Source organism: Thalassophryne amazonica, chromosome 23 (assembly GCF_902500255.1).
Source record: "Thalassophryne amazonica chromosome 23, fThaAma1.1, whole genome shotgun sequence".
Lineage (NCBI taxonomy): Eukaryota > Metazoa > Chordata > Actinopteri > Batrachoidiformes > Batrachoididae > Thalassophryne > Thalassophryne amazonica.
In genome coordinates this window covers 620869-635420 of record NC_047125.1, presented here as the reverse complement: position 1 = coordinate 635420, position 14552 = coordinate 620869, and the positions used below count along the sequence as shown (strand labels likewise).

The following is a 14552-nucleotide window of genomic DNA, read 5'->3' as shown; positions in this document are numbered from 1 at the left end:
TATCAGACTGTTATACTATTCCAACTAAAGATAGAAAAAATAAACTATCTAACATTGTTATACGATTTACAAGCAGAAAATATAAAAATGACTTATTAAGACAGGCAAAGAATTTGAAAGGAACGAGTGTCTATATAAGCGCAAATTACAGTAACATCACTGACAGTGAATTAACATACTGGGCCAAAAATCAGGAGTACTTACCAAATTTAGAAGACACAAGCCACCGCAACTGCCATTTTGAATTCCCCCCAAAATTAAGTACAAGGGAAACACCTTTTGGACACTGGAAGAACTGAATTAATACCCAGTCTGTTCAGCCTCACTAGAAAATGTGGTTTGGTAACAGCACTGACACTGAATCGCTGAACAGAGACTATGAGTGAAAAATAAAAATATACTTTGTGAATTAGGAACCCTGTCCCTGGGGAAATGACCTGACCACAATCTTTTTAGTAGATTAAGAAGAATAGTAGAATGAGTTATCTGATGAACCTTTATTCCAGCGGCTAGTCATAGGACACAAAATGCTCAGTTACTGTGAAATGACCCTCACGCACCCAGCCCAATAAATGGTGACTCTCTTATTCAACGTGGGCATCTTTTTAATACAGCATCTGGTTTTCTAAGTCCGTCTCCTGTCAATTTGAGAAGATCACATATTGACTTTGGACTGTTACTGTTCTCTCTCGACAGTTATCTAAACATTTGGCTTAAGCAATTTGTGCTTTTATAATAACTGATAACGTCTTAAAATAAACTAAAATCAAATTTTATACAAGTAAAGTTGCATCTACTGTTCATTAAGTCACCAATATCACTTTTAGTTTTCAGGAACACTGATTTGGGTTTAAATTAGATTCTTATCCACTTATATAAATAGGAAACAATAAAACAGATTTTCGATCCAGTGCTGACGTCAGCATTTCTGGGGATGCTCACAACTTCAGTGTTACGCAAAATGGCATCTCCACAAACAGGCTCTTGGTTTGCAGATTACTTGGTAAGTAGGATGCAGTGCATTCAGATGGCTGGTGTTTGCTCCTCCTTCCTTGAAGTCACAAAAGGTGTACCTCAAGGTTCAGGTTTAAGACCTACTTTGTTTACAATAGCCTACATTTGATGTAGTGCAGAGCCATCTGGAGAAAATGAAACTGGTCTTCAATGCTGAAAAATCCAAAATAATATCTTTTTTTTTTTTCCAAATTCACCTGCTTGCTCATAGAAAATACAATTAATTAAAACTGCCAGAGCTAAAATTCTTGAGCTACTTGAGCTACTAAGTACTAAGTACTAAGTATTTGGGATTAATTATTGATATTTCTTTTAAAGATCATCTTAAAAATCTGACCAAATTAATGGTGCAGCTTGGCTTCTTTTATAGAAACAAGTCATGATTTTCCCAAGGAGCTCAGAAGGTCCTGATAACTACATGACATATCTGAGCGTTGATGTGAAAGTGAATCTGATGATACAGTTTAGAATTCAGAGAGATGTTTTGAACCATTTGAAGCAGAAACTAAATCCTGACCTGAGAGTCTCCAGGTGACAGTGTGGACTCTCCAGTCCAGCAGACAGCAGCTTCACTCCTGAATCCTGCAGCCGGTTCTGACTCAGGTCCAGTTCTGTCAAACTGGAGGACTGAGAGCTGAGAACTGAAGACAAAACTTCACAGCTTCTCTCTGACAGATTACAGCCAGATAACCTGCAGAGACGATTCAAAACAAGAAGAATTTTCACTTTAAAATCAGAGAAATTAAGTCTGTTCAAATGTCAAAGTGCCTCTGTACTTACAAAGCTTTTTTAGATTCTTTGATCACTGGCAGCAGCAGCAGAAGAGCCTCATGTGAAGCAGAGTATTTCTTCAAGTCAAACACATCCAGATGTTGATCTGATGATGGTGATATGAAGATCAGACCTGATAAAACAGAAGGAGAAAGTCCTTCTACAGAGAGACTTCCAGAGTTCAGCTGTTGGATCTGATCCAGCAGAGAACGATCCTTCAGTTCATTCAGACAGTGGATCAGATTGATGTTTCCCTCTGCAGACAGATTCTCATTAAATCTCTTCTTGAGGAGCTCCACTGTTTCCTGACTGGTCCCTGAGATTCTGTCTGTCTGTGTCATCAGGCCTCGTAGGAGAGTCTGATTGGTCTGCAGGGAAAGACCCAGAAGGAAGCGCAGGAACAAGTCCAGGTGTCCATTTGGACTCTGTAAGGCCTCGTCCACAGCACTCTGATGGAGAGATGTTAGTTTAGGTTCTTCTTTAGAAGTCTCAGACCTTCTGGATGTTGTTTGTTCTTTGGACATCAGATTGACTCCAGACTGGATGAAGGTCAGATAGACATAAAGAGCAGCCAGAAACTCCTGAAGACTCAGATGGATGAAGCAGAAGACCTTGTCCTGGTGGAGTCCTCTCTCCTCTTTAAAGATCTGTGTGAAGACTCCTGAGTACACTGAGGCTGCTCTGATATCGATGCCACACTCTGTCAGGTCCTCTTCATAGAAGATCAGGTTCCCTTTCTGCAGCTGCTCAAAAGCCAGTTTTCCCAGAGACACAATCATCTCCCTGTTCTCTGGATTCCACAGTGGATCTGTCTCAGCTCCTCCATCATACTTGACCTTCTTCACTCTGGACTGAACCACCAGGAAGTAGATGTACATCTCAGTCAGAGTCTTTGGAAGCTCTGGTGCGTCTCTGGTGTCCAACATGTCCTCCAGAACTGTAGCAGTGATCCAGCAGAAGACTGGGATGTGACACATGATGTGGAGACTTCGTGATGTCTTCACGTGGGAGATGATTCTTCTGGACTGCTCCTCATCTCTGAATCTCTTCCTGAAGTACTCCTCCTTCTGAGGGTCAGTGAAGCCTCTGACCTCTGTCACCATGTCCACACACTCAGGAGGGATCTGACTGGCTGCTGCAGGTCGTGTGGTGATCCAGAGGCGAGCAGAGGGAAACAGGTTCCTCCTGATGAGGTTTGTCAGCAGAACATCCACTGAGCTTGACTCTGTGACATCAGTCAGGACGTCATTGCTGTGGAAGTCCAGAGGGAGGCGACACTCATCCAGACCGTCCAAGATGATCAAGACCTGGAAGTGCTGGAAGCTGCAGATTCCTGCTTCTTTGGTTTCAGGAAAGAAGTGATGAACAAGTTCCACCAAGCTGAACTTCTTCTCTTTCAGCACATTCAGCTCTCTGAAAGTGAATGGAAATATGAAGTGGAAGTCCTGGTTGGTTCGTCCTTCAGCCCAGTCCAGAGTCCACTTCTGTGTTAAGACTGTTTTCCCGATGCCGGCCACGCCCTTTGTCAGCATTGTTCTGATTGGTGGCTGAGTGTCAGCTGAGGCTTTAAAGATGTCTTCACATGTGATGGTTCTTTGTGGTGAGTCTGTTTTCCTGGATGCTGCTTCAATCTGTCTGACCTCATGTTCCTGGTTGACCTCTGAAGCCCCGCCCTCTGTGATGTAGAGCTCTGTGTAGATCTCCTTCAGAAGAGTCGTCTTTCCTGCTTTAGAGATCCCCTCAAACACACGCTCAAACTTCTGCTTCACCTTAGATTTGAATTTACGACGACAAACTTCAGTACGAGTTCCTGAAAGAACAAACAGCACAGATCAGTTACTGAATGATGACATCACTTCCTGTTTTCCTGACAGAATTTACACATGAATATATTTCAAATGGACAAACATCACGTGTCATTTAGCGTCTGTGTTAAATGTGGACAGAAGTCCTCTTACTGCTCTGCAGACAGTCAGCCAGCTCATCATAATTCATGCTCCTCATGAAGGTCACTGTGAGGTCCAGGAAAACCAGTCGGATGTTCCTCTGCTCCTCATCCTCACTCTGACTCTCCAAGTATTCTGCATCATTTGTCAGGAGAAACTTCTGGATCATCTTGAGCTCATCTTTCATAAACATCCCCATGTTCTCCTCGATGTTCTGCAGCAGAATATAAACATGTACATAGAAACTCAGCACTTTTTTATGAGTGTGAATTTTGTCTCCACATTATGTAGTTCATCCAGAAAATCTCAAGAGTGCTTCACTTTTTCCACATTTTGTTATGCCACAGCCTTATTCCAAAATGGAGTAAATTTTTTTTTCCCTCAAATTTCTACTCACAACACCCCATAATGACAACATGATTTTTTGGGGGGGGTTTTTTGTGCAAATTTATTACAAATAATAATGATAAAAAAACACAACTACGAAATCACATGTCCATAAGTATTCACAACCTTTGCTCAATACTTTGTTGATGCAACTTTGGCAGCAATTACAGTCTCAAGTCTTCTTGAATATGATGTCACAAGATTGGTGCACTTATCTTTGGGCAGTTGTGTCCATTCCTCTTTGCAGCATCTCTCAAGCTCCATCAGGTTGGATGGGGAGTGTCGGTGCACAGACATTTTCAGATCCCTCCAGAGATGTTCAGTCGGATGCAGGTCTGGGCTCTGGCTGGACCACTCAAGGACATTCACAGAATTGTCTGAAGCCACTCCTTTGACATCTTGGTGCTTAGGGTCACTATCCTGCTGAAAGATGAACCGTCACCCCAGTCTGAGATCAAGTGCGCTCTGGAGCAGGGTTTCATCCAGGATGTCTCTGTACATTGCTGCATTCATCTTTCCCTCAGTCCTGACTAGTCTCCCAGTTCCTGCTGCTGAAAAACATCCCCACAGCATGATGCTGCCACCACCATGCTTCACTGTAGGGATGGTGCCTGGTTTTCTCCAAACATGATGCCAAAGAGTTCAATTTCTGTCTCATCAGACCAGAGAATTTTGTTTCTCCTGGTCTGAGAGTCCTTCAAGTGCCTTTTGTCAAACTGCAGGTAGGCTACCATGTGCCTTTTACTAAGAAGCGGCTTCTGTCTGGCCACTCTACCATACAGGCCTGATTGGTGGTTTGCTGCAGAGATGGTTGACCTTCTGGATGGTTCACCTACAGAGGAATGCTGGAGGTCTGACAGAGTGACCATCAGGTTCTTGGTCACCTCCCAGATGCAAAGCCCTTCGCCCTTCTCCCGATCACTCAGTTTAGATGGGCAGCCAGCTTTAAGAAGAGTCCCGGTGGATCCAAGCGTCTTCTGTTTATGGATGATGGACATCACTGTGCTCAATGGGGCCGTTAAAGCAACAGAAATGTTTCTGTCCCCTTCCCCACATTTGTGCCTCCAGACAATCTTGTCTTGGAGGTCTACAGACAATTCCTTTGACTTCATGCTTGGTTTGTGCTCTCACTGTCAACTGTGGGACCTTATATGTAGACAGGTATGTGTTTTTCCAAATCATTTCCAATCAACTGAATTGACCCCAGGTGGACTCCAATTAAACTGTAAAATATCTCAAGGATGATCAGTGGAAACAGGATGCATTTGAGTTTAACTTTGAGCTTCATGACAAAGGCTGTGAATATCAATCAATCAATCAATTTTTTTATATAGCGCCAAATCACAACAAACAGTTGCCCCAAGGCGCTTTATATACATATAAAGAATACAGAATACATATGTACATATTATTTTTAAGGTTTTTATTTGAATAAATGTTCAAAAATCTCAAGAACCTTTTTCACAGTCATTATGGGGTATTGTGTGGATCATTTTGAGGAAACAAATGAAGTTCATCCATTTTTAAATAAGGCTGTAACATAACACAATGTGGAAAGGTGAAGTGCTGTGAATACTTTCTGGATGTACTGTACTTTTCACTGTGTGAGATTCTCTGGATTTTGTTCATAAAATCCAGTTCCATTAAAACCAAAGTGAAAAGTTAAATCCTTTAAAGAATTTTTCTTAAAGATCAAGATCATAGTTTATCAAAATAAAGCACAAATGATTCAAATCTTCACTTTCAACAACAGCAAACCCATGAATGATGCACTCATGAATATAAATGAGCAAATGATCATCATCAAAGTGTTTGTTGCTGCAGCATGGAGACATTATGAACAAACTGTCCAATGATAATATATGATCGAAGTCAACAGACCATAAATATGCGTTTCAGGCGTGCTTGATGCTGCTGAGCAGATGGAACCCTGAGAACCTCTGAGCTCTTCTGCTTCACTCTGTGGACCAATCAGAAAGTTTACTCACATTATGTCTGAACACAAACAGCTTCAAGTTCATATCAACCTGCATTGTTGGTCTGAACTCTCAAAGTGGTTTTCATGGTCTTCTTGGTCCTGCTAAACTCACTGAGCGTCAAAAGAGTTGGGTCGATTGTCCATCCACATAAGACCAAAACACTGACTTTTAGGATTTATTGCTGGAAAAGATGACTGAATTTTCTGGGCACGGTTTTCCTGCCACAGGCCTGACAGGACGGCCCACCGTGCCAAAAACAGTGACTTCAAAGTGAATCGCCGTTTTAAGTCAAACGACACCTCTTTCTACACACTACAATATGAAAAATAAACAACTGACCCAAACTGTTTTTTCCCCTCCCAAAATGAGACGTCCAACATTCTTTATGAAACATAGATCTTGATGTGTCTCATTTATACCTGAAAGGAAATGCTTTTGACAAAAACTACAGATTTTGTTTATTTCTATTTATGTCCAGAGATCAAGGATCCAGAGACAAATGTCATACTTATTTACTTTAAGACTCAATAAAATGTTGACACAGAAAACCTGTAAAGCCTACTTTTAGTACACAGAAAATTGACAAAAGGTATTGATAAAGAATCAGACCAATAAGCGGAATCGATAGATAAAATCTTGTCAATACCCATCCCTAGTCAACAGTTTCAGACCCTCATCTCACCTTTGAGCTTTGATCTGGATCTCACAATCCCCACGCAGACTGGATTTCGAAGGTCCCTCTTCTGTGTCCTTGCACAGATCCTTAGCAGAGTCCACACCTTCACACAAACACAACAACATGCTGTCACACAGGATTTCCCAGCATTCCTCTGTGTCACAAACTCGTCACTGCGTCATCTCAGGTTCAGATTGTTTTTCCCCAATGTGCTCATCTTGAATGTTTGTTCCTGTTCCATAGCTCGTGGAACATCTCAGAACTCTAAACTTCCAGGGGGAAATGCAGGAACTTTTTTTAATCCCAGTGTATTGAAAATATAAAACAATGGCCCCATTTACTTGTACAATATGCGATTACTGGAGTTATCTGATTATTGAAGTGGTCATGTAAACAGCAACATGCGATATGCTTTATCAGATTTATGCAATTATCAGAAATCACATTAACATGTCCAGAGGTACAGTGAGATGCACGGTTGTCTTATTGGGGCTCATAACATCCTTCATCAGATCACAAAGTTCAGAGAGTGCATTGTGCATCCAAATAAGTTTACCAGGAGGCACAAAGGTGCTTCAATGTCCCTTGTGTATTGCTTGAGCCTTCTAAAAAGCAAATTTCTTGGTGGTCTGTGCAGTTTATAGACATACGAGCGTATATGCTGGATCTGAGTGGAGTTTGTTGTGTCAAAAAGCATGAAGAAGAAAAAAGGTTTTGCAGCTTAGCAGCAGCTGGGAAGCCTGGTCCAATGAAAACAGCTTCAATGAGCATAATTATATTGACAGGCCACGTTTTACTGTCAGTAAGGGTAATGGCATTGTAACGGTGGAAGCAGTCATTAGTTAGATTACCTGTTACTGAAAAAAAGACACCATTTTTGTGCTTACGGCAGTTTCTGGGTTTTGGAGTACGCCACGTTTCAGTAGAAAATCCACGCAAGTCTTTGTACATGAGGCCCCAAATGTTGACGCAGTGCTTCTTGGGTTGATTTTTTCCTATCTGTGGTCAGGAGAATTCCTTTTAAGTAGTTTCATAGCAGTGGAACACCTGCTCCCACTAACAGACGTTCCACAGAGTTTTGATCAATTCATACCTGACTTTTAAAGAACTTGTGATGACTGTGATATTTCATCATCATTTTCACTCTTCACAAGGACACGGGCATAACAGAACTTGGTCTTCTCAGTCTCCAGCCAGTGAAGCTGCTGTCCCTCGTTACTTGTCCAGACCTCCTCTTGTTCCTGTTTAACATCCTTCTGGTCGACACTCCGATTCAACTCCTGCTGTTCAGGGAGCATTTCTTCTTTCATCACCAACTGCTGCAACATGTCTGCAGGGAAGCAAATAATATGAAGAACAACATTTGTCAGAGTGAAGACACATCAGCGGCCCTGTTACCATGAAGATACTGCACTGATGGAACTGATACTGTGGAATAACATCAAGCCTCCTTGGTTTAGATTTTTTTTTCCACATTCTTGATCTGGACCCAGACGATGCTTTCACACAACTCAGAGGTTCAATCCAGTTGAAGAAATGCTTGATACTTGTTAAAGTTTGATCATCGTCACCTTGCTGGTAAAACAAAAACTGGACAAATGTGGCATGAACAATCACAGCCACGCGCAGTCTGCTGCAAGCTGCACCTTGTCTGGTCAACTACGTCACAGAACACTCTCAGGTCCTGAATGAGAACCACCCAGACAGACAGCTGGCCCAACCCCACCATCAAAGTAAGGATCCGATCTCACTGGGCTGCGACATCATGCAAAAGGCCATTGCAAGAGACATTCATGAGACAATTGGGGGGGTGATGGGCCACACACATAAGCTCCCATGGGAGCACACCAAAATAGCAGAGATGATCAGAGAGAGCGAGGAAGTGAGCGAGCTGTTGCCAACCTGGCCGTGGTTGCAACAGACATCAGGACTCCTGCATTTCATGTTTTTTTTTTTATTTCAGAGCACAACACTGCAGAAGCTGAGTGCACAGCATTATTGTTTAATTGTTTTTTAAATCTCTCTCTGTCTCTCTCTCTCTCTCTCTCGTGAGGAGGATACACGATCAGTGAGGAAATATGACGACATGCTTTCATTAAATGGCACTCTGCTCAAATCCAGCTCCAACAACATTCATACATGTCTTTAAACCAAGAAAATCCTTCCCCTACATGCCGTGCCATAGAAATGTGATGGCATCTGTCACTTCAAATCATCCACAGAGACCGTCTTCAGCCTCCTGTGACCGCCTCTGTACCACTCTGGTGATCACAGGTTGCCACAGAACTGCAGGAATGTAGAGTGGCTCTAAATAGACCAGGTTATGGTCCACTCTGCCAAGCGGAAGGATGGCTGTGACATTGTATGCTTTCTTGACATTAGCATACACATTAGTGCAGGTAGTTAGTCTTATGACTGTTTTCAGTCAATGTCAAAATGAATATTCCGTTATGCGGGGGGTTGTTTGTTTGTTTGTTTTTTTAACAAAACTGGTGAAAACCAAATAATTTCATGTAGGAATCATGTAGGAGTGAAAGTAAAGCAGAAAAAAAAACTTGTTACACGAGCTGTGATTGGTTGTAAATCGAAGCGACTCGGTTCTGATGAAGTGGCTGGACAGACGCTTGTGGTTCGAGACATCCAATCCATCTAGGTGTGTTAGCATGAGATCAGCTATGTTTGCTAGCTCATAAAACTCATCTTTCCATCTGAAGGGAAATCATATAATTTGGCAAAATACTATTTATCTATAAATCAAAATGAGTACATTTGCCTCTTATTTGACATAATATTAATGTACTTACCAAAGATGTGGCTGAAATTTGCTGAAAATTAATTAAATTTGACAGGTTCCAAAACACCATAGTTTTTGGGTGTGTTCTAGTCAGGGGTCCCGAGACTGTATACTTTGGGGTAGGGCTAACTCAACAATGGAAAAGGCGCTTGTGTGAAGCGCCTTGAGACAACTTTTTTGTGATTTGGAGATATATAAATGAAAATAAGTTGAAACTGAATGGAAAAATGTGATGTGTTTGCAATTAAAAACAACCGACCAGCTCTTCACTTTCCCAATGATCCTGGAGGGTGCCTGGCAGTATGCCCAACTAGTCTACATGTGTTTTGTGGTCTTGGGGAAGGTGTATGATCGGGTACCCCGGGAGATACTGTGGGAGGTGCTGCGGGAGTATGGAGTGAGGGGGTCCCTTCTCAGGACCATCCAATCTCTGTACTCACAAAGCGAGAGCTGTGTTCAGGTGCTCAGCAGTAAGTCAGACTCGTTTCCGGTGGAGGTTGGCCTCCGCCAGGGCTGCGCCTTGTCACCAATCCTATTTGTGATATTCATGGACAGGATATCGAGGCATAGTCGGGGGAGGAGGGTTTCCAGTTTGGTGGGCTCAGGGTCTCATCACTGCTTTTTGCAGATGATGTGGTCCTACTGGCTTCATCGGCCAGTGACCTCCAACACTCACTGGATCGGTTCACAGCCGAGAGTGAAGTGGCTGGGATGAGGATCAGCACCTCTAAATCTGAGGCCATGGTTCTCAGCAGGAAACCGATGGATTGCCTACTCCGGGTAGGGAATACAGCCTTGCCCCAAGTGAAGGAGTTCAAGTACTGTGGGGTCTTGTTCACGAGTGAGGGGACGATGGAGCATGAGATTAGCCGGAGAATCTGCACAGCAGGGGTGGTGTTGCATTCACTCTGCTGTACTGTTGTGACGAAAAGGGAGCTGAGCCAAAAGGTGAAGCTCTCGATCTACTCATCAATCTTCGTTCCAACTCTCACCTACGATTGAGTGTTGGGTCATGACCGAAAGAACTAGATCGCGGGTACAAGTGGATGAAATGGGCTTCCTCGGGAGGGTGGCTGGTGTCTCCCTTAAGGCGGGCTTACACTGTGTGATTTTTGGCCCTTTTTCAGCCGATTTTTCACTCGTGTGAGAATTTTTTGGATTGCGCCGAGTTTCAGCTTAATCGTGCGTCCTGCATCGTGCAGTCTACATGGAGTAACGAGCTGCGATTAACATCTCACAACCACCTCCTGATCAGGAATCGTATGGTCGGATGAAAATCAAACCTGTTTGAGATATATATATATATATATATATATATATATATATATATATATATATATATATATATATATATATATATATATAAGCACTGAGATTTCTTTGAAATGTAAGGTGCAATACAAATAAAATGTATTATTATTATTATTTTGGTCGGCCGTCGTGACTCATTAGGGTTCCGCGCTGTTGAAGCAGCGCTACAAGCATCTACACGCTGATTACGTCGCGCACTGTCCATGTGCAAACACGGAGAGAGCAAACAGTGATCTCATGTAAAGTCTTATGTGTTTTTTTTGTGTGTGTTCCCTCGCAATAACCTAATATCATATTACAGTTCATGCCTATCAGCGCACACAGTGAGTGAAATCAGGTGGGGGGGAGACTGTACGTGTATGCGCGCGCATAGCAGACAACAGCAGGATTTACGACAGATGAGGGAGTAAGTTGCTGTACCTTGCACAGCAACTTACTGTGTATTTAACCAAAATATGTATGACTCCGTATGAAATATAGTTTATTTATACAACAGTGTAAGTAGCAACACCTGTTATGAATGTTTATGTTTTCTTTTTTACCGTCCTCTTGTGAATCATGTTGCTGTCTGCTGTGTGCGCATGCGCATATACGTTCAGTCTCCCCCCACCTGATTTCACTCACTGTGCGCACTGATAGGCATCAAATAATTTTTTTAAAGAAAAAAACCTTCCGACGTGTGGTTTTTGAAGGTACAATGTGAGCAGTCAGATCGCATCAGAGCATCGGGCCATACAGTGTGAGAACATGACTCGTGCGCTCTGAACTTTTAACCCCTGTGGTTTTGTCGCACAGTCTGAGCTGGAGCTAAGTACAATGATTGAAAATATCGTATAGTGTATGCCCAGCTTTAGAGATAGGGTGAGAAGTTCGGTCATCTGTGGGGAGCTCGGAGTAGAGTCGCTGTTCCTTTGCATTGAAAGGAGCCAGCTGAGGTGGTTCAGGCATCTGGCAAGGATGCCTCCTGGGCGCCTCCCAAGGGAGGTGTTCCAGGCACGTCCATCTGAGAGGAGACCCCGGGGAAGACCCAGGACTAGGTGGAGAGATTATATCTCCTCACTGGCCTGGGAATGCCTCGGGATCCCCCAGTCAGAGGTGGTCAATGTGGCCCAGGAAAGGGAAGTCTGGGGTCCCCTGCTGGAGCTGTTGCCCCCACGACCCGAACCCGGAAAAGCGGTTGAAGATGAGTGATGATGAGTAAAAAAATGTCAGAAGTAAAAAACCATTTGATTGAATGAAGTATGGATGGCAAAATATGTATTTTCCCTTTTTTGTAAATTGACATCAAAGTTGAAAGTGGGCTTAAAGGGTGCATGGGCTTAATAGGTACACTCACCCTAAGCTATCAAACTGACATAAATGTACAATTTATGATGATTTATTTAATTAATTAATTAATTTAAAGCCTGATTTATCCAGCTGCAGCTCTGTAACTCCGTGTCATGCAATGACGTCTGTGACGGTTTTAAAGTTCTCCGTCTCTGGATTATAATTTATTCTGGACTAATTTGACCCTCAACAAGTTGTTCTTTCTACAATCATCACCTCCAAATCAAAGATAAGCTGGACATTTTCTTCTTTTACCGACTTCGTGTTGTAAATGTGCGGACTTTCCTAATACATTTATCAGCATGCGCACTGTAAAAACTATTATAATATGAGATGGGAGATGAAGGATTAAAAGCAGAAAAGTGTCAAATCACAGCCTTTTGTGTCTGATTTCACAGCTGCACGTCAGGCTTCAGGTCCCAGTCTGAGCACGGTGTGAAAAAAATAAACGGTCGGACTTTTAATCAGGGAAATGACTCCGGTCCCACTTTCCTCAAATCAGCAAGTGTCAGAGCTGAACTTTAATTTGTATCCCTGCACGTCCAGACTGCTCGGGGTTTAATGGAAATACATTGTGATCGGACGGGACATTTTATCCAATGTGAGCCATATGTATGTAACGGATTAGTTAAATCAGGAGGTGCTGAACATCTACGGGGAATCCTGAATTGGGACGTGCACCTCATCTGCACTTCTACGATGACAGTTTAGGTGAGTTTTATTTAACATGGGACTGAACAATAAATTTATCTCTCAAAGCTTTGATGATGAAGTCTCTTCCATCCCACACAGCTGACTTTATTTTCCCCAATTTTTTTTGCCCCTAACCCTGACCATTACTTAATAAGCACCCAAGGGACAAAATATTGCCATCAGAGTGTGCAGAATGCATGGGGGGGGTTCACCGCTGCGGTACTGATTTTTTTATTTCAGAAATCACTTAATAAAAAAATCATAAGTGCAGACACGAGGCCAAAATATCACCATCAAAGTGCACAGGACAACAGAAAAAAAAAAAAAAAAAAAAACACCACTGTGGTTCTGATAATTTTTATTTTAGAAATCGCGGCCTTAGTAATGTAATACAGCAAAATAGCAGCCATCATGACACACCAGCGTTTTTTTTTTCTCCAGTTCTCCTGCACACTCCTGCGATATTTTCGTCTCCTGTGTATCCTGTGCCTTTCAGTTCAGCTGGGATTACGTTACTAAGCCATAACAGTGATTTCTAAAATAAAAAGAATCAAAACCACAGCAGCAGTTTTTTTTTCCCCAGGCATCCAGTGCACTCTGATGGCGATATTTTGGGCTCGTGTCTGCACTTATGATTTTTTTATTAACAGTGATTTCGAAAATAAAATAAAATAAAAAATCAGTACCACAGCAGTTTTTTCCAGACATCCTGCACACTCTGATGGTGATATTTTTGCCCCCGGGCGCTTATTAAATATAACAATATTAATGTAGGAATGACAATCCAGCCCTTCTGTACATGTGGAAGCAGGTAGCTGATAGATGATTCAGATGATTATATAAAATCTGTTCAGGAAGACATGATTTATGTTGTTGATCAGCAGCAGCTGGTGGAAATAACTGCACGAGGAGTCAATGTTCACACGGGCTGATCAATTTACTGCTCTGATTATATACACACAATCATCTTTACACTTATATTTATTCACCCATCAGTATATATGGCTTAGAAATGTAATACAGTGAAACAGCAGCCACCACAGCACACCAGTTTTTTTTCCAGGTCTCCTGCGATATTTTCAGTTCCTGCGCCTTTCAGTCCAGCCGTTGTGCTGTTTTTTTGGTCTTGGCTTCACTCACTGCATTGTTTATTAGTCATAAACGATATGTATACTCAAAGTTTCATTTGAAAATTTGGTAGATTTTGTATACTAACGACACCAAAAGCTTTTTTTAACAGCATAATACATGAACAACTATTGATTCAAGGTGGAACAGCGCAGACCGGTGTTTAGTCGCACAGGCGGAGTTGGTCTGAAATAAAGTTTAGTGGACAAACCTGCTCTGGATCAGTGAACTTCAGGCTTGAAAACAGCTTCCAGCACGTTGACTGGTTTCTTGTTGCTGCTCTGCGATCTGTTTGTTTCTACCAACTCAAATATCTCAGCATTAGCAGCAGTTAGCCGCTGTTTCAACAACCATCTCAGCTCTTCCACCTTTTCACGCTAACTTCGCCTTTTCTTCTTCTTCCAGTTTACTGTCGACCTTTGTGCTTCTGAAGCTCTTCAAAAAACATATTCGAGGATCACAGAGTAAAGTTTGATCTGTTCAGAGAAGAGTTTCCAACGTCTCCAGCTAACTAGCTTTAGCCT

The 14552-nt window shown here is 42.3% G+C and overlaps 1 protein-coding gene across 1 annotated transcript; it reads right to left on the bottom strand.

The window, feature by feature from the left end:
• Positions 1-938: 938 nt before the first annotated feature.
• Positions 939-14376, bottom strand: LOC117505363 (protein NLRC3-like). The gene is made up of 8 exons (XM_034165007.1): positions 14240-14376; positions 7867-8103; positions 6780-6876; positions 6000-6078; positions 3744-3945; positions 1795-3595; positions 1653-1705; positions 939-1051 (listed from the first exon to the last, which is right to left on the bottom strand). Exons 4-8 carry the CDS (start codon positions 6000-6002, stop codon positions 939-941), a joined length of 2172 nt encoding a protein of 723 aa, XP_034020898.1. The 5' UTR covers positions 6003-6078; positions 6780-6876; positions 7867-8103; positions 14240-14376.
• Between the last annotated feature and the right edge of the window lie 176 nt (positions 14377-14552).

What these genes read in the sequence shown, in the direction of transcription:
- LOC117505363 (XM_034165007.1), bottom strand. An exon ending in GGCTGACTGTCTGCAGAGCA is followed by an intron (nt 3,596 to 3,743) that starts GTAAGAGGACTT and finishes TTGTTCTTTCAG; the next exon opens with GAACTCGTACTGAAGTTTGT. An exon ending in TGAAGTTTTGTCTTCAGTTC is followed by an intron (nt 1,052 to 1,652) that starts TCAGCTCTCAGT and finishes TGTGACTTCAAG; the next exon opens with GAAGGAGGAGCAAACACCAG.